The sequence below is a fragment of the Protopterus annectens genome, chromosome 1.part1 (genome assembly GCF_019279795.1).
Source record: "Protopterus annectens isolate FY-2018-M chromosome 1.part1, PAN1.0, whole genome shotgun sequence".
In the NCBI taxonomy this organism is placed as follows: domain Eukaryota; kingdom Metazoa; phylum Chordata; order Ceratodontiformes; family Protopteridae; genus Protopterus; species Protopterus annectens.
In genome coordinates, this window is record NC_056726.1 from 272,747,097 (window position 1) to 272,768,254 (window position 21,158).

The 21,158-nt window shown below is 44.1% G+C and overlaps 1 protein-coding gene across 1 annotated transcript in view; it reads right to left on the bottom strand.

The window, feature by feature from the left end:
• TBC1D32 (TBC1 domain family member 32) overlaps positions 1 to 21,158 on the bottom strand; it is a 1,886,357-nt gene that overhangs the window by 1,492,601 nt on the left and 372,598 nt on the right. The window contains exon 10 of the mRNA XM_044086982.1: positions 6,424 to 6,566. Coding sequence (XP_043942917.1) covers positions 6,424 to 6,566 — 143 coding nt within the window. The remainder of the gene's footprint in view (positions 1 to 6,423; positions 6,567 to 21,158) is intronic.

Genomic DNA, 21,158 nt, shown 5'->3' on the forward strand with positions numbered 1-21,158 from the left:
ATCAAATGGGGTATTAATGAAAGATGGCTTGAAGGGTTCTGCAAAGTCACAAAGCCTCATCCAGGCATGTCTCCTGGTGGTTATGCCTGCACCGGCTGCTCGTGAGGTGCCTTCTGCAGTATGCAAAATCAACCTCATTGAGGAATTGGGAAGGAAATACAGAGTCGCCAAGTCCTCCTTCAACATGGTGTCAGCCACAGACTTCATTAGCTGCTTAACCAGGCCTCTCTGCAATCGGGTGAAGTGTGCTAAACAGTTTAATGACCTCACTGTGAAAGTAGCTGAGGCGTAAACTCACTTTCCATGTTTGCCCATCACCCTGGACTCCTTGTTTGGCAGATGGACAGTGGAGCTTTGTTCGGCTAGCTTCTTTTTTGTGGCTGCTGACAGAACAATGGCATCAACCAAGATGCCTTTACTCCAGTGCAAACAGTCAGGGTAGACTGAAGAACCTATAAGGATGCTTAAATATAGGCTTGACTGTGTTCCATTCCTTCCAAACCCGGTGGGAAACTAAATCTATGAGCTCTTCCACCAGAGGGGTCACCCAAAACACAGACATGCCCACCTTGAAAGCCTCCAGGAACACGGACTCTTCAGGAGGAGGAGGTTGGGAAGATTGGCCACCTTTCTGTTTTAGGAGTTCTAGGATGTCTCTGAAGGATACATAGTCAGGTGGTGATAGGGGAGATCCTTCTCCCTCATTGAAATTGGTGTCCTTGATGAGGGAATCGATATGGGAGTCTATGTGCTTATTCTTGCACTTTTTCTTTCAAGGGACCACTTCAGTGGGGTGTTCTGGGGAGGTATCGGAAGAAAGGGAGATTCGCTGGGAGGAAGTGGTCAGGAGGTTCCTCAGGATAGGCTGACCTAAAGCAGGAGTGATGGGATCAGTGCTTGGATGAGAAGAGGAATGGGAAGGATCCAAGGAATAAGGAGACAGTTCTCTGATTCTAGAGAAAGCCCTTTCTGCAATCAGAAAGGCTAACAGACCCAGGGAGACCCCCCCTCTCCCTTGGAAGTAAAGCCACCAGAGGGGAGAGAACAGAGCCAGCACCAGATCCAAGGCCTCCAGACAGAATCAAACCCGAGTTTTCGAGGGCTGAAGCTCTGAGAGGAAGGGATGGATCGACATGGTCGGAGCCAAAGCCAACCCCCTGGAGCCCGCAATTATGTCTCGGCTCTGAGACCAGCCCTGATTTGACATATTCGGAGCACAGCTGGTCAGGGACATAGACGGAGTAGAGAAAGGGAGCTTCCTCGAATCCGACAACGACTGTCTAGGATATCCCAGATCCTGGGGTTCTGAAACTACAGGTCACATCAGAAAAGGAGTCTGTAAGGTATGAGACACAGCACTCACTGATCCAAGATGGAATGAAGATGGCAAGACCCCCATCTGGATCTGAGCCCTGAGAAAATGCCACATCATCCTGTCCATATCAGCTTCTGTCAAGCTTTTAGAAGACCTAGAAGAGGAAGCTGAGGAAGAGTGTCTGGATTTACTCAGTGCTGCAGAATCTTGGAAGGGGGAGTCGAAGGCACTGGTTTCATATGAAACACTGGTATATGGCTTCTAACCATCGGATCCGAAGCCTTAGGATCTGAGGTGGAGGTACTTGCAGTCAGGGAGCCCGAAATTACTACAGGTCCTGTTGGATCTGAGGAGGCTGTAGGATCCAGGGATGAATTGTCTTTTCTTAGATCTGAAGCAGTCAGATAAGAAATGTTTTGCCTCTTTTCACTCATCTCAGAAAGCCTTCGGGGAAGCAGAAAGAGCTCACCTTTTGAGATCCTTAGAGCAGGAAAGCTTGGGGGGGAAGGGTTGAGCCACAACAGAAGGAGAAGATGCTGGCAAAAGCCCTTTTAATATAAAAATTTATTCAATCATATAAGGCCCTTGGACTAAAGGCCGCACAACACACAGCACAGTCAACATTAGGGTGACCTGGCTCTAAACAGTAGAGGCACTTCCGGTGGGAATTTGAACTGGGTATTTTATGTCCACAAGAAGTGCATCTCTTAAATCCTGTCAACTTCTCTGACATTTTTATTCTCTGAAACAGTGAGATGCTAAGAGAGAGGGACTGTAAAAGGAAAACACACACACACGCACACACTGGAAAAAACAGCAACAGTTGTAACTGTAACAACTATACACTATTAACTCTAAAACCACTAACAAGTTATAAGGAAACAATTCTTTTGTTTTCTTAATAAGTTAAGAAAGAAGTACCAATGTCACCACAAGTAAAGGCAGGAAAAAGGAGATAAGGGCAACAGACCCTGATACCTGTGATACTCTAAAAAAAATAAGTGGCAAGAGGATAAGCACAAAAACTAACCAGCAAAAATAGTTAAGTAGAAAAGAATAAAATATAACACTTAGCTGAAAACTTTGAAGAAAGAAGGAAGTATAACTGAAGTATACTTGAAGAAATATGCTCAAGACTTAAGAACCATGTCTGAACGCAATGGCAGCAAACAAGATCTGAGGAGTTAGGGAAGGTATATGCATTATGGGAAGAGGGAGAAGCTCGAGACTCGGATCCATAGGTCTTGGAATGCAGCCAAGTCAGATCCGATTATAGGAGGTTACTAGGCATTTGGCCTTGAGGCCCTTACAAGCCTAGCCAAGAGTTTAGCCCATGTTTGGACAAATCAGCACCCGATGCCCCTTGTCCAGCAGGGACATGGGTGGAATCCCAGGGGTATATTTTCTGTCTCCCATCCAGTTATCCAGGTTGCACTTAAAAAGGGGTAAAGAGGTACCCTGCTTAATGTGGAGAAGGAGTCTATTCCATAGATGGGGGAGTCTCTGGTTCTCAAATCTGTCCCGCCAACATGTCTTGTTGATGTCACAGACCAGGTTGAGGCCGAGTGTGCGGGTTACTTGAGTAGAGCATGATTTGCGGATATGCAGCAGTCTCATCAAGATGGGGTCCGTGATTGCCTTGTATGCCAGACAGTGGTCACCTCTGACGTGTCTGTATGAAACTGAGTAGAGGGATAGAGCTTTTAGCCTATCTGTGTATGGTGGATGTTTGAGGCTCTGGATTCTCCTGGTGAGGAACCTCTGTGGTCTTTACAGCTGCTGCATGTGCTTTGTGAGGTACATGCCAAAAGGGGCAATGTACTCAATAATGGGCCTTATAAGGGAAGAATACAGGGATGTTATGACCTCCTTGTCCCTGGATGAGAGGGGCAATGTACTCAATAATGGGCCTTATAAGGGAAGAATACAGGGACGTTATGACCTCCCCTGGATGAGATACCCTTACTTATGAGGTGGGCCATGTGGATGGCCTTCCATACAACGGAAGCAACATGATGGTCAAAAGTCAGGTTGCTATCAACCTGGGTGCCCAAATCCCTCACAACTGATTGAGTGCTTAGGACACTGTTATTAATATGATAATTTGCGGGGACGTCACTCTCCACAAAAGGGATAATGATGCATTTTTTGGTATTCAGCTTGAGGCCATGTTTCTGGCACCAGTCATTTGTCTGAGTGAGATCCTCTTGGAGGATGTTCACCTCACTAGAGTAACTGATAACAGCACCAAGCTTGCAGTCATCTACAAACTTGGCCAGTGATAGCCCACTGGTTTTGGCCTGCACCTCAGAAAAGTATATCCCAAATAACAGAGGCCCCAAAACCAAACCCTGGAGTACACTGCTTGTTACGGATCTACTGCTTGAGGTGGCTTCCCCTATTTTGACTACATGAGTTCTTTCAGTGAGCCAGTTGCTACCCATCTGGTAACATATGGATGGATGCCTAGTTGAGAGAGTTTATCTATTATGCCCAAGGGGGGAATAGTGTCAAAGGCTTTGGCCAGGTCAAGGTAGGCGGTGTGTACCGGCTTCCCCTCGTCCATGGCTTTGGTGACTGTCTCAAAGAAGTAGACCAAATTTAGCAGACATTACCTCCCCATGATGAAGCCAAACTGTGTAGGATCAAGTGTCTGGAGGTTGCCAATGTCCTTGTTAATGAGGTCCATTATAATCCGTTCCATGGCCTTGCAGATCAGGCTAGTTAGGCTGATGGGTCTATAATTTCCTACATTAGTGGACGCTCTATCTTTGTGTAAAGGGATGACAGTGGCTGTCCTCCACTTAGCAGGGATGAAGCCAGTACTCAGCTTTGGTTGAACAGGGTGCCTAATGGTGCTGCAAGTTCCTGCCTGAGTTCACGTAGGATGCAGCCTGGGATGTTATCTGGTCCCATGGAGGTTGTATTTTCTGCCTTTGAGAGAACAGTGATGACCTGTTCCCTAGATATAAGGGGAAGGGGGCAGGTACTGAGGATGTCCTGATTTACTGATGGGGTACAGAGGGGTAAAGTTTTCGCTGAATTTGTCAGCCAGCAAGTTTGCTACAGCATTTGTAAATGTGGTGTCCTTGACCACCAGTTCTGAACAGATATGGGTGCTTCCTTTGAGGTTGCAGACATATGTGAAGAAGGTCTTATGACTGTGGCCAAGTTGGACTAGAAGTTTGCTTTGGAGGATTTCACTAGTGCTCTTATTTGCTTGCTCAGGCTAAGGAGAAATTGCTTCCAATTGGGCACCTGCTCCTTCTTGGTCTTGGACAGCAATTTTTTTCCTTTTGTTGTAGAGTTTATTTATTGCAGATTGTCCACCAGACAGGTTTACTCTTCCTTGCGGAGGATGAGTTAGTCTTGTTGGGTATTCCTGATTCCAGGCATCCATATAAATGCTCATATAGTGCTTTGATGTAGTTTTGGAAATTGGTGCCAGTTCCTGCAGAGGGGGAGGGGTCTGTGAAGCTGTTTATACCATCTCTCAGGAGGCTGTAATCAGCTTTGGAGAAGTTTTTATGTCTGATCCTAGCTAGAAGGTCCCCATCAGTGAAGAAGAATGAAAAGGACATCAGATCATTCAGTTTCCCAGCTAAACACAAACATTTTCACAGAAAAACAAGTTTTCTTCATAATAGTAAAAGCTAGAGAAAAGATTTCCCCAACAGGAATTTATTCAAAGGCGCGTCAAAGGAGCTCTCTCTCTGATGGCAAAAAAAAAAAAAAAATACTCTGAAGCTTTTTGCACTCCAGTTACCTTTTTATGAAGCTCTGTTTGAGATCCTGACAGCTACAGTGCTTGGAGGGTGCTCTTACCTTTTGGAAGCTGGACAGTATGGTCCATATACCATAGGCTATTGCAATAGTGATCTATGTTTGAACAGCTTTCGTGCCAGATGGACTAGTAATGTTTCCTTAAAGCTGAACTTTAACTTGTCGTCTTTATCAGAAGGAAAACAATTAAATACTTTTCAAATATTATTTATTTATTTGTTTTCTTGAATTAGCAGAAGATGTACAAACTTTCTTACATCACAGATAGAGACATTCCATGGAGTATCTTCATTAAAAACCTTATAAACACTACGCAAAAATGTAAAAGCAAAAAGTAAAATTTCAGGCTATTTAAACAGTTCTGTCCAAAACTGGGAAAGAGTTATGAGAGGGGAGCAAAGCAAGAAGAGGCAACTATTCCATTAACATACTATGCCCTTCTTCAGACAAAGTAGATTTGGTCCACATAAAATGATCCAGCACTGATTGTAAACTCAATTAAAAAGTAATGCCCCACGGGGAATATACACACATTACTCTCATCTTCTACAAGGTTGGTCTTTTTTCAAGAAGCATCCCCTGAGGAGGCAGAAGAAACATGGCACGTGTCTTATAAGAATCTCATATTTACTGTAAGAGGAAGCTTCAAAGGACAGCTATTAGTAGCAATGCTTGCTGAATCCCTACATTTTCTAGCAATTTCATACTGGCCGAAAAACCTCTATGCATGGTCTTTACTTCCAGTATAAAGTGGAACAAAATGAAACTTTGAAATATATTTTATACACACATGCTTCCTTGGAGAAATAAGGAAAAAGACTGAGCACAATATTATTTACCATCTACAACTTGAAAGAAAATGCTATACAATGGTTAAGTACAATATGCAGTTGTATGCATGTGGCTTACATTTCTGAAAAAGTTAAATTGCAGAATCATATATTCTGTTCTACAAGGATAGTCAAAGGGCACTGACCTGCCATATGGGATGACAAGCATTCATCTTCATGGTTACAAAATAAAAGAAAATGTTCATATTATGTTTCAAACATAATGTGCTTTGTTGAGCTGAAATAAGACAATGACTGGTAAGGTATTTCCTAAATTTTTTATAAATTTACCACTGCTAATTCTACTGTTTAAATTGGGAAAATGAAGATCTTCTGCTATGAACTTTTCCTGAAATATCAGTAATATTTTGGAACTATTAGCAAACATAATAATTTAACATCTCTGTACATGAACTGACTGATGAAGCTATTACCATATTTCCACCCAAAGACAAATCTTATTATCTTATAATTTTGCCCTTACAGTAGTCATACCTGCCTTCCTTTCAGTAAAGCAGAAATAGGATAAAGCAGTGCATCTAGTACTCTGCTTTTGTACAGACACTCTGTAGCGCACTCTTTGCGGTCACATAAAAGTCGAAGAACTTCCACCACAAGGCTTGCTGGTGAGTAGGAATCTTAAAATAAAACAGAATAAGCATAAAGAATGTTAATTATAACCTTTATTCAGCATGAGTATAAATTCCCTAAATACACATTCATCTTAAAAGACATGCATACCCATATGCATACCCTAGTGAACAGAAAAAGCAGTGTTACATGCAATCATAACAACAGTTGCTTTTCAATCTATGGCACTTTAAAACATCATTAGGACAATCCTACTTAGACAAAATATCTCCAAGTCAATAACATTTAAATGTTGCTCATGCAAAATGGGGCATTATTGTCAACTCCATGGCACAGATGGATAAAGCTCTGACTACAACCCGGTTGACCCACAATCAAGCAGCGAAGAATCTAGTAGTGACCTGGGTGCCACAGGAGTACATGTGGGTGGATGACAGTGAGTGGTCGTTGCTAGCTTACTCATCTTGGGGTGGAAGGAGGTGGTTCAGTATGCTATTACTAGAGGAAAAGGTGCATGACAGGCAGCACTATGGGATGGGATACATGTCTCACCTTGCCAAGTTATTCGTAGTAGCCTCCTAGGGCAACATGTGAGGAAGCATGCATATGTTAGGCGTAAGATGTCGCAGGCCCCTGTGGTGATGCAAGTCCACATGAAAGCCACCAGTGGCAGAGGTTAGGCTACTTAAATACCTCATAGCTCTGCATTAAGGGTGATGTAGCTTAAATGGGGTGAAGCACTCATGTAGTTCTCTGGCTTGGGGACAGTCACTCCATCCCTAAGTGTGCCCTAGACTGTGAGGAATGAGGCCAGACTCTCATGTCACTGGGATGAAGAGTGCCCTGCCCCGAGAGCTAAAACAAGGATAGTTGCAAAGCAGGGCACAAAGCACCTTCATGCTCAATTAGATGAATGCTTGTTCTGGTTGGCTCTCATTCCCGTATAGTGGAACAGCCTGCAGTATACACAGAATAATAATCTTGAGACCTATATGGCTGGATATCAGCAGACAAGGAAGTAAAAAAAAATCACACAGAAAAAAAATGGAGGATTATATACATCTAATTATTTTCATTACAGCAGGTAAAAATAAAACTACCCTCACTGCACCACAGCAGCCATGTGCTTAGCTGTCAAGAACCCAGAAATTTAAGGGTTGATTTTTATTCAGCTAAATAATGAAGTGCAACGTATGGCTGGGAACATGGATAACATCAAGTGAAAAACATTACTCAAGAGTCCAGAACTGAATTTCTAGCTCAAGGAGGACAAAAGCCATCTTCTTACTACAGGTATACAGAAGAGACAGTGTGTACTGCGAAGGTATCTGCCTATCAGCTTACCAAAATATGTCAAATAGATAATGTTTCTTTTTACATTTTGTCTTTATTGACAACTAAGGCAATTCATAAGTATTGTTCTACAACAATAGTGTAAATTGTCAATATCTTAGGAGACATCAGATAATCAATATAGCAGTACACTGCTATATAAGAATACATGTTAAATCCTTGAGTTTCAACAGGTAAGGAAAAACTTTAATTTCTTGTTGTGTGAAAAGAAATGTTCAACAGCTTCAGCTACCCCTTCCTCTACCATTGTCAAATGACCAAATAAGAACAGCTTGTTCATAGGTGCATAGGTGATTACTAGTGGCACAAGAGTCTTTTCAATCCTAGCCAATAATACCCAGGATATGACAATATTATATCTTAATTCCCCAGATATGGAATGAGGTAGTATCGGAGTAGTGGGTCTTTGAGTGTTGGAACCCTGAGTCATTTTACAGACTGCCTCTGTCCATAAGGGAAATGGACAGTACACTAGGACTGAATTTATGGTTCCCCATCCATTTATCCAAATTCTTTTGAAAAGAGTGAGGGGCAGGCTTTGTTTTACAAAGATGGGAAGTTTATTCCATAGACGAGGTAGCCTTTGGGATACAAATCTGTCTCTCCAGCAAGTTCTGTTAGAGTCAGAAATGGTTCTGGTCAATGGAATCCATGACCCTACTTTAATTTTTCTTGCAAATATGTAACATTTTCATCAGGGCTAGATCACAGAATCCCTGGCATGCCCGGCATAAGTCACCTCTTAATAAAAAAATATGAGACAGAGTAAAGGGATAGGATCTTTAGTCAGTCCACACAAGACGTGTCTTATGCTTTGTATTTTTTAGTGAGAAACCTCTGGGGCCACTCCAATTGGTGTAAGTACCTGCTTAGGTACATGCAGAAGGCAGCTCTCTACTTGGTTATGGGTCTGTTGAGGGAAGAGTACAATGGCAGTATGACTTCCTTTGACACTGATACCATGCCTTTACTTACAAATTGAGCCACACAGAAGGATTTCCTCACAACCTTAGCTACCTGGTGGTCAGTGTTTAGGTGCCATCTATCAGTGTTCCTAGTTCCCTCACCACTGAGTCTACTTTTATGGGTATGCTACCAATATTATAATTTGCAGGGATATCTGATTTACAGAAGGAAATGATTATGCATTTTTTATTAGCATTTAGTCTCAGACCATGGTTTTGGCACTAGTCATTTGTCATTTTTAGGCCTGTTTGTAGGATGTCAACATCATACGAGGATTTGATGATTGCTCCAAGCTTACAGTCATCAGTGAATTTGGTAAGCCAGAGGTCCCCAACACTGGCCTTCACTTCAGAGACATATATACCAAACAGGAGGGGTCCCATCACTGAGCCCTGTGGGACACCGCTAGTAATAGGTTCCTTATTGGAAGTGTTTTCACCTATCCAAACAATATGTGTCCTGTCAGTGAGCCAGCCTGCTATCCACCTGATAATGTAGGAGTTTTATGCCTATCGCAGAAAGTTTATCTATTATCCCTGAGTGAGGGATTGTGTCAAAAGCTTTGGCCAGGTCTACATAAGCAGTGTGTACCATTTTACCCTCATCCATGACCCTGGAGACCTTCCTGAAGAAGTCCACTAGACTAAGCAGGCAAGACTTCCCTTTGAAAAATTCAAATTGGGACTGGTCTACTGTTGCAGTTAAGATTGGTCAAGCTTATGGGCCTGTAGCTCCCTGGGTGAATCGATGGGCCCATCTTATGCACAGGGACAACTGTTGCAATCCTCCATTCCTCTGGGACAATGCCTGTCCAGAAGTTATGGTTAAATGTTTCTATTGCCCCTTACAGATTCTGTTTTATGCTGTTTAAAAAGCATCCTGGAATGTTGTCAGGACCAATGGAGGCTGCATTTCTGGCTTTAGCAAGCACAGTAAATTTATGTTCCCTCGTAATAACTGGCAGGGGATGACTATGGTCTTTCTTTGTGCATAGTAGGAAGTGATGGGTTGAACTGAACTAGTAGGCTGGCAGGTTTGGTAAAGTTTCAGGCTGGGTGTAACTGTTGCCATTCATGATTAACTCGGCACACTACTGAGCATTTACCCTGAGGTTACAAACATAATTAAAAATGCCTTATGATTATCTTTCACCTGGGAGGCTATCCTTGCCTCATAGTTTGCTTTGTCACATTTGTACAGCTCTCTGATTTGTTTGTTTAGACTGCTGAGTGTCTTATGCACTGATATGTCTGTTTCTTCTTGTCTTTGGAGAGGATTTTTTTTCCTTTTGTTGAACAGCCTATTTATGATAGGGGTCACCAGGGTGGTTTATTTTTGCCAGTAATCATAGGTTTAACTCGGACAGGTACTGCTTCCTCTACGAGTTATGAATGTGGTTGTAAAGTGCTTTTCTGTACAGCACAGATTAGTCCTCTGTGTCATCCAGGTTTGGAGGGACTTGGAAGTTTAATAAGCTGTCACTTAGTTTGAGGTAACTGGCTTCAGCAACGTTTTTAACAGGATTTTCTGACTACAGTGTCTCAGTGTACTCATTGTACTGTGAGGAGCAGTGATCTTGGAGTTACTATAGGTGTGTGAGGGTACAGGGTGGACTTGAAAAGTATAACAGTAAGTGTTTGAATTTTTTACTCTGGCTGAATCACAATTTGTCAAAATGTCAGGTCTTGCATTATTAGACTCTACACTTTTGACAGAATGTCTGCTGCACATAGAGAGTTTTTTTTTCAAAGTTGTCTTCATTTAGTCAAGTCCAATTTTTCATGACCTCAAGGACTTTAGTACACCATTCATGTCTGTCAGCAGCTGCTTTAAGTTCTTGCAAATTCATATTCATCACTTCAGTACTGCTGTTTATCCATTTTAGTCTATGTCACGGCCTCCCCCTTCCTTTGCCTTTGATCTTTCCCAGTATCAGTGTCTTCTCTAGTGAATGCTATGTTCACATTATGGCACCAAGATATTTGATTTTTAGATTTACTATCATATCTTCTAGTAACAGTCTAGGTGTATTTCCTTAGGTAATTGACTGCTTTGATCTTCTTACAGTCCAAAGAACTCTCAAACATTTTCTCCAACAACACACTTCAAAACCACAGATTTTCTAGAGCACATACTTATAGTTCTTTTCAAACAGATATAGCTTAATGGTCAAAACACAGCTTTTTATAGACCTTTTTTGACCATGTTATGTCTTTGCCCTTTAAAAACCTTATCTGAATTTGCCATAGATTTCCTTCTAAGAATCAATTTGCCTCTTAATTCCACTAAACTCTTGGCTAGGCTTATAAGGGCCTCAGGGCCAACAGCCTAGTAACCTCGTATGATCCTATGATTCTATGACTGCTATGATGATCCACAGAAAGTTTTGAGCAGTGTGAAAAAAAAATCTATTACTTCGTCTACTTCACCCCCACCCTCTTTAAGAGAAATCTTGACGAGTGGATGGGCAATAGGAAGTTCATCCCGGGGATCACTGCAGTGGCCTTGCTTGACAGGGGCACTGGAAACTAACTTTGGGCGGCATGATGCCAGGGAATCTTCCTGGGCTAGGCTTATATAGGCTCCAGGGCCATTAGCCTAGTACACACCTATGAACCTATAAGAACTGATAAGGACAGATGGCAATTTTTAAAAGCAAGCCAGTTTTTGAGATTCTTAGTTTCATATTTGTCATCAGTCTCTTCAACTCTAATTCACTTTCATCTGTGTGGTGTCAGATGGATATCTGAGGTTGTTAACATTTCAGCTGGCAATTTTGATTCCAGTATCTGTCTGACCTAACCCAGCATTTCACAAGATATATTCAGTGAATAAATTAAATAACTAAGGTGACAACATACATCCTCGTCGCACTCCTTTTCCAGTCTTGAACCAGTCTGTTTATTCCATATTCAGCTGTAACTGCGGCTTCTAATTCTGAATACAGATTTTTCCAGAGGCAAAAATGGCGACACAGTGTCCCCATTTTTCTAATAACTTGCCAAGGATTGTTACGGTCTACATAGTTAAAGGCTTTAAAAGTAGTCAAAGCACAGCAAGTATTTTTCTGGAACTCCCTTGCTTTATCATCCAACGATGTTGACAATTTGATCTCTAGCTCCTCCATCCCTTCTAAATCCGGCTTGCAAACCTGGCATGCTTCAGTGAATACACTGCTGGACTCAAGCTTGCACTATCTTGAGCACCACCTTGCTAGTGTTTGAAACAAAAGTGCTTGATATTTTCTTTATTTGGTCCCCAAAGACCTTGTGTTACTCATCCAGCTCCTAGTGCCCACATACATACCAGGTCTACCAGACATCCACCTACTCTAGGCTAAACGTGTATTTGCTGCACATGCTCAACTGCCCAAGACAACTGCCTTCTAAGGACCACACCTCCCTTTACATAGCGTAAATGTTGGGTGTCCTCCCTCCCATGATGAGCACATCCATACCACCCTGCTGCTCCATCAGTCACTCAAGCCACTAATCAAGTCCAGGTTGGCTTGCCCCTAATTAGGGCTTTACTCCCCTATCCCACCAGAGCAGCTAAAAGTGCTTGATAATTTGAGAATTCTGTAGCATTGCTCTTTTTAGGAACTGGAATATATGCGGACTTTTTCATATTCAATCATCACTGCTTTATTTTCCAAATATGCAAGCAAATTCCAAGCAAATCTGTAACAGCAGTATTTTGCAACATTTTAGATTTGGATGGAATTCCAGCCCTTCCTGCAGCCTTGTTGTTGCAAAGCTTTCTCTGGCCCATTCAACTTCATTCTCCAGGATGCCTGGCTCTGTATAACAGAACTTTTAGTTATGTACTCACCATAACTTCAGATGTTTGGGATCCATCTCGCCTACATTCTGACTGATGGGTTCGGAGCCGATCCCTCGGCTCCGACTCGGCACGCTTATGCCAAAGAGCGAAGTCTCTTATTGGCTGAGCTTACTATATCCCAGGATGCACCACTACCAGTCCCCCAGATCTAGTTTGTCCGCATACATGCACACATGCATGCTCTGATTATATAACATCGTCAGATGAACAAGATAAAACAGTAGAACTCAAACCGTTCAATCTCTTCTGATCTCCAAGGCAGGGGGAAGGAGGGTGGGTATTAGGAATGTAGGCGAGATGGATCCCAAACATCTGAAGTTATGGTGAGTACATAACTAAAAGATGTTATGTGATCCTATCTCGCCTACATTCTGACTGATGGGACAGCGTCCTAGCACCTGAATCCTGGGTGGCTCACTGGAAAACACTCCTGAGTACCGTGGAACCAAATGATGCTCGTCCTTTAGATGCCACATCCAATTTATAGTGGGAAATGAAAGTGTGCGGATTGGACCAAGTAGCCGCAGCACAAATCTCCGATATAGCGAGCTTGGAATGAAAAGCTATAGAAGTAGCCATAGCTCTGGTAGAGTGAGCTTTGATAGATGTTGTAAGTTGCTTATTCAAGAAGAATAAGCCTGAGTTATGCAATCTCTAATCCATTTGGAGATAGTAGCTTTTGTGATGGTTTTACCCAATTTATTGTCTGAGAAGGACACAAACAACTGGTCTGACTTACGGTTGCTGAGTCCTGTCTAAATAGAAGCGCAATTGCCTGTGAACATCCAATTTATGGAGAGTGTATTCTGCTTCATTGGAGAATTTTGGGAAGAAAACTGGTAGCTCTAGAGACTGTTGGAGACAGAGATTAGAACAGACCTTTGGGACAAAGGATGGATTAGGCCTAAGTGATACTCTATCCTTGTGGAAAATCAAGTACGGTGGTTTAATAGACAGGGCTTGAAGCTCTGAAACTCTTCTTGCAGAAGTAATTGCAACTAAGAAGGCAGTTTTCCAAGACAGATATTTTAACTCACATGTAGCAGCCGGTTCTAAAGGGGAAGATGTCAATGCACGAAGCACTAAATCTAGATCCCACGGAGGCGCAGGATGAAAAACTGGGGTCTTAACAGACCCGCACCTTTAATGAAAGTTTTGCATAGTCTGCTGCTCATCAATGGAGGATCCATGGACTCGTGAAATTTAGAGATAGCCGCTAGTTGGACTTTAATAGTAGAGACAGAAGATCCTTGATTAAACAGGGATGTTAAGAATTTCAAAACCTCTGGGATAGGAGCAGTGATAGGGTCTAAGCCCTGAGTTGAGCCCAGATAGCAAACCTCTTCCACTTACTGAGGTACAATTTCTTAGTGGTGGGTTTGTGGGCCGAAGATAAAATGTGAATAACTTCCGGGTCTAATGTGTGACTTCTGACTAAAGTCGGAAGTGGAGGAGCCAAGCTGTCAACTTCAAGGAGTGAAGGGACTGATGCTGTTGTCCCGACTGATGAATTAACAGGTCCGGAATTAGGTCTAAAGTCCATGGATCGTCCATCGCATGTTTCTTCAGGTAAGGAAACCATACCTGACGAGGCCAGTATGGGGCAATCAGTATCATTGCGGACCCCAATTGAGAAGCTTTTTGAATGACTTTGGAGAGAAGTGGAATCGGAGGGAAGGCATAAAGTAGCCCTGTTGGCCAAGGTTGTGCTAGAGCATCCATAGCTGGTACTCCCTGATGTGGAGTCAAGGAGAAGAACCTTTTGCACTTGGTGTTTAGTGGAGTTGCAAATAGGTCGCAGCACGGTGACCCCCATCTCCGGAAAACCTGATCTGCTACTGTTTTGTTTAAGGACCACTCGTGAGGAGAGAGAATTGTCCTGCTTAATCTGTCTGCCAGTATATTCGATTTCCCGAATGTGGGTCGCTACCAAGAAGCGGCTGGTAGCTACCGCCATTCCCACACCCTCATGGCCTCTCTGCAAAGGGGGTAAGATCTGGTCCCTCCTTGCTTGTTTAGGTACCAGACCACCGACATGTTGTCTGTGTGGATGGCGATTATGCCCTGAGGGAGAAACCTGTGTAAGGCCTGTAGGGATAGAAGTACTGCCCTCATCTCCAATACATTGATGTGGAGAAGAGTTTCGTCTGGAAGCCAGGATCCCTGAACTAACCTGCCCAGACAATGCCCCCCCCCACCCTGTCTGGGAGGCATCTGTCGTCAGGGTGACCACTGGAGAGTGAATAACAAAAGGACTTCCTTGATTTAGATTGGATGTCTGAAGCCACCAGCGAAGGTCCCGTTTGCATGTTTCTGTAATCATGATGGGATGATTGAGGGGAAGGTCCTGAAAGGACCATTGAGTTGACAATAGCCACTGAAGAATCCTCATGTGCAATCTTGCCAGAGGAACTAAAAGAACCGTGGCAGACATTGAACCTAAAACTTGAAGAACCATCCTGGCTGGGGCTTTGGATCTTGAAATCAGAGCTTGAACTTGGCCCTGTAAAGTTTGGATCCTTTCGGCAGGAAGAAAACGCAGCATCAATTTTGAGTCTATTTCTGCTCCTATGAACCTTATGCGCTGAGAGGGCAGCAAGACAGACTTTGACCAATTGAATGTAATCCCAGGGTAGCACCCAGGAGATGGTGGCTTTGAGGTTGTCCATTAGTAGATGCCTGGTGGTGGCAGTCAGGAGCCAGTCGTCCAGATAGGGAAACACTTGGAATCCAAGACTCCTCAGGTGAGCAGTCACTACTGCCAAACACTTGGTGAACACCCTGGGGGCTGTGGTGAGACCAAAGGGCAGTGCACAAAATTGGAAATGACTGACTCCCAGGCTGAAGCGCAGATACCTCCTGGACGCCTGATGTATCGGTATGTGATAATAGGTGTCCTTGAGGTCTATGGAGCACATCCAAACATCCTTCTCCAACAATGGGAGAATGGATTGTAACGTGACCATTCGGAATTTGGATTTCGTGACGGATTGGTTCAGTCTGCTGAGATCCAATATTGGTCTCAGGTCCCCTGTCTTTTTTGGCACTAAAAGAACCTGGAGTAATTTCGGATCCGATCTGGTCTGTGGGGACCGGTTGGATGACTCCTTTTTCTAGCAGCTTTAAAGCTTCTGCGGCTGCAATTTCCCTTTGACTGGGTGGTGGGTCCGGGATTTTTTGGACGGTGGGGGTGAGTATGTGAATGGGATGGTGTAACCTCCGGCAATGATCCGAAGCACCCATCTGTCCTGAGTGATTGACTCCCAGGCTTTTAGGTGCTTGACAAACGACACCCAACTGGCTCCGGAGCAGCACAGCCGGGCAATCCCTCATGATGTGTGGGAGGCTGAAGAGCCACGAAAGGACTCGCGGTCTCCAGAATTGCGGGGCCCTCTGCCGCCTCTGGGACAGCGTCTCCCAGAAAAATTTCGCCGTCCTCTGCCTCTGGAAGGGGAATCTTCCTGCTGTTGGGGAAAAACTTACGTGATTTACGGAACCACATCTTCCCCCCTCCTTTAGCCTTGGGATAAGGCCGAAAGGGAGTGGAATAACGGGCACCTACGGCAGATAAAGTTTTTCCCTCTTGCTCACAGCGGGTAAGGGTGTCTTTAACCTTAGGTCCAAACAAAGAGGACCCATCAAAGGGAGCGTCGGCGAAGGAAGACTTGAAGGCCTCCGCAAACTGACACAAGCGGAGCCAGGCTTGTCTCCGTAGAGCCACGCCTGTGCCTGCTGCTCTACCCGCCTTCGGCCGCATAGGAAATGAGCCTCATGGACGAGTTAGAAATTGACGTAAGGATAGCCAACTGAGAGCTAACTGACTGGGCTAGCTGCTCAGGTAGGTTACCCGAGAGGGAATCTGACAGCTCCTTGACCAGATCCCTCTGAAGCCTGGTAAAATGTGCCAAATAATTCAGAGACCTTAAAGTACAGGCCGCTGAGGTCAGGGTGTGCTTCCCGTACCTGTCCATGCTCCTAGACTCCTTATTAGGAGGATGGACGGACGTTGAAGCCTCTGCCACGTCCTGTTGTGTAGCAGATGCCACCACCATGGCATCTACAGCCACGCCTTTAGTGAGGAACTCCTTCTCGGGTGGGGCAGACAAAAATTTATTAGGACGAGAAGGGACTGGTTCCACGGTATCTGGATGTTCCCACGCCCTTCGACAAACTAAATCCAGAAGCTCGTCGAAGGGCGGAGACACCCAGGAGGCAGAGGGCTGAGCCCCAAAGGCCTTGAGGAGCACTGACTCATCAGCAGAGGGGGGTTTGGATATCCAGCCGCCTCGTTGTTTGAGGATCTCTAAGATGTCTGCAAATGAGACATCATCCGAGGACGACTTCGGGACCCCTCTGCATCATCAAGATCAGTGTCCGATGTAATAGACTCGGGGAGTCCACGTGCTTCCTCTTGCACGATCTCTTCCTTGGGGTTCCTCCGAAGACAACTCAAGAACCCTCAGGAGGAGGGAACCCCAATGGGGGTAACCTCAGGCCCAGGGCTCCGCTGCCCACGGACAGCGGAACTGGCAAAGACCCAGCCTCCAGGCCCAGGGAAGCTGCCGGTAAAGCCGCAGAGATGGCCAAGAAGACTTGGCCAAGGCACTCCTCATAGCTCTGAAAGCCGGACCCCAGAGTCCTGGGAGTGTCCGGTCCCGAGCCATGATAGCCGACGGAAGTCCCGCAGCAAGCACCGAGAGGGAGGCTCGGAACCGAAAGCATAGGTCCCAAACATCACCCCGGGTCCAGCCGAAGAAGTCCGTGTACCAAACTCGGACCCGAAGGCCCGGGTTGGAGTAAGGGTCGGAGCCGACCCTAAGATCTCCACCGGCTCCAACAGCACCTGCTCCGACGGAGCCGAAGCAGTCGGAGGAGGATTAGCAATGGGATGGGCCTGGGCTATCGGCTCCGAAGCCAACTGTGTCGGAGCCGAAACAAATTTTTGAAAGACTGGGGACTGGAACAGTCTTTGGAGCACCCTGTCTATATCTGAATCCGACATCCTCGAAGACCGAGAGGATACTGAACGGGTTCGAGATGGCCTCTCCAACGGCCCCAAAGGGCTAGGGGACCGGCTCCAAGGCGACCCGATGACTATCGGCGCCGAAGGAATACCCACACTAGATTCCATCGGTGCCGAGGTGGACTTCGGCGCCGAGGAGGAAGTGTCTGAGCGGGCAACCTTTGTCGGCTCCGAGACCAGTGGAGCCGACGAAGGTGACCCGCCTCTCGATGCCCCAGCCATCTGCTCCGAAGCCAGAGGAGTCGAGACTGGTGGCATCGAAGCAGACTTCCGCCTCGGCTCCGAAGTCCTTGGAGCCGAAGGAGAAGCCTGCCTATGTCTTTTGGCGGTCGGATCCGACGGACTGGTCGGAGCCGACGCCCTTTTCTTTTTAGCCGGAGAAGGAGAGGATGCCAAAGCTTCTTCAAAGGAAGGTTTTATTAACCCTTTAAGAATAAGTTTATTTTTCCTCTCCTGGAGGACCCTTGAGGAAAAAGCGTGACACACACTGCATGACTCTTGTAAATGTTTTGCACCCAAACAATACACACAGAGCGAGTGATCGTCTGTGATAGACATCTTGAAATTGCATTTGGTGCATTTTTTAAAGCCCGAAGGCCTAGGATTCTGAGACATTATGGCAAAAAATCAGTAATCCCTGACAGAAAATACACTATCCACTGACTTTCTGTTTACTGACACTACCTAATAATAGGTTTACAGTTGCCGTTTAGGTAACGAAAGCGACACAAATTACTAAGGGTACTTTGAAACCCTGTAAGGTTTAAGGGGGGTTGACTGACCGGGAAGGCCCTAAGATGAAGGAGGCCTAAATCAAACTCAACCCAATCACACAACAAAGTCTTTTCACAAACTCCAAACACACACAAAGGTGAAGAATAGCCGTTAAAACAGCTTTTTATGACAAGAACAGCAAAATTCTGACAGAAAAAAGTTAGTAAATTTACTACTCAGCTCAGCCAGCTAGAGACCACGTCTTCGCAGATTAGCGGCAAACGAGATCTGGGGGACTGGTAGTGGTGCATCCTGGGATATAGTAAGCTCAGCCAATAAGAGACTTCGCTCTTTGGCATAAGCGTGCCGAGTCGGAGCCGAGGGATCGGCTCCGAACCCATCAGTCAGAATGTAGGCGAGATAGGATCACATAACATCATATCATTATATGGATCAATGATGTTGCAATTTTTTATATATATATACTGAATATTTAATTCTGCTAGGTCTCTCTGATCTTTTGCTCCAAGCTGCAACAGTCAGCTTCAGTGGCATAAAGAAATAAAACCCTGATTATACCCATGCGACCTGAGTTTGATTATAGGCCCTGGTGCTTGATGGAGCTGTCAGGATAGAGTGGGGCACAGCAGGATGCATAGTAACAATTTCTCAGAGAAGGGATGGCATCACTGTGCATGTCCTGAAGGTAGACTTTCTGGCTCTACAAGCCACCACCTAATCATAATGTAATCTTCATTATGAAGTTTACAGGAGTGTCCTCTCAAAGGCAAAAGCCACAACAAGTCGCAGCAGTGAAGCAAGTAGCTTGCCTCCTGCCCATGCAATGGAGTTAGACAATACAAATGCCATTATTGCTGGAATGCCAGTGAATGCAAAACCAACTCTCACAGCTGTTTGTATGGCAGCACTTCTGGACAGCTCTTATCCCGTTAGGGTACTCGGGTAATTTCCTAGTGCTAAGAAACAAAAGGGATGAGTCTCATTGACAGTGGATTGATGTCAACAGGGTACAGGAGTAAAAAGCACTTAGAGAAAAAAAAATGTTCCAAGCTGCTACTTCAAAGTTGCTGTTTCCATTACGAATGACTATAAGATCAATCAGCACAGAAAGGAACAAGGTTGATCCAAGTAAGTCAAACAAATTCTGAATGCCACATTTTGTTTCTACTATAAAAAAGGTAAAACAGCCTGGACAACTGCAAAGAGTTAATTCTTTTTGCACAGTTTCTTTTAAGAGACTAGACACCACCTACTGAAGTTTGCTTTCCCTACTGAAATCTAAGCAATGGTACAAGATTTCTGGACTGTTTCTAACCCAAAAGCTTTACGTTCACTAAACACAGATTTCAGCTCTATCCATTTGGGGCAATGGAACCATGTTTAAGTAAGACTGTTTTAACTGAATAACTTGTTTTTTTTGTTTGTTTTTTGGTTTTTGAAGACTGCTTTAATATATTTTAGCTAAATATTGAACAAATGTAAGCAGAGTACCAAACTGTGTTTTTATACAAAACAACATGGTGCATGATGCCATTTTGATTTTAGCTTATTACTGAATTTACTACAATAGGCCTTAGAACAGAGTAAATATACATACTAAAACGTGGTTATTTTTGCCTCACTTGTTTGTTATCAACTAGGGATATAAATACAGCTAACAGAATTTACCATTATATTCCTAACAACTATTATTGGTGCAAATATATTAATCTTCATTCACAAATTGGATACAGTATCTGGGCCAGCAGCTTTCTTGCTGGGAGCCTTTCTTAATCCTTTGTCAATACTCATAAATACTGCAGGCAAATGTTGGCCAAATTGTTTATGCAATTGTGTACTTGGAATAGGCCAGTTATGCAAAAGGTATGGAACTTAGGTTACACAGTCATGTCCGCAACTCATGAAGGGCAAGGGGGTGGAGTAAAGTCCACCACAATAGGTACAAATAATGGAAAATCAAGCATGGACTACTTGCACCTTAAAGGTACAAACAAACCCAATGTCCCTAAAAATCTGATGTGTTACTCCGCATTACTTGGTTGAGCAACATCTTTAGCATGTCAGTGAATATAATAATAATGTGGCAGTACTGTTTATAGCAGCAGATTCCCATGCAAACCAGCATAAGAGCAAACTCACTCTCATTACCACCCACAAAACAGTGATGTTTAATTTAACACCACTGGGACTTAGCCAGAGCTAAATTCCAAAATTATAAATCATGTACTCATGCTCAAGGGGTCAGAGATATCTATGAATCACCCCAGACCATGACAAAGGATGAATAGGGAAAATACAATTGTTTAAGTAACTGTAGATGTTTGAAAGTTATAATAACTGACCAGCTTTCAAAGCTTAAGAGCACCTTCCATTCACGCAGATCATTGGAAGCTCAAGCAGAGCAAGGAGAAACATTTCATGCCAATTGAAGAAGAAAGGCTAGAGCAGTAAAAATGGTCAGTGCTAAGCATATAAAATCAATGACTTTACCATGGCAAAGAAAACATACAAAAACTAAGAGGGGTAGGGGAAGTGGCTATTGCAGCAGTAGATAACTTCCTCAGTTGCCTAAGACATATAGGTAGAATACCAAAGCTAAGAAAGCTTGGGAGGAGGAAGAATGAGGGTCCTGCAGCCCCTGGAGAATGGTCCTAGCAAAGCCTTCTCTAGACCCGGAGAAGGAATTTAGTTTGTAGTGCTTTGGGAAAGTATATACAGA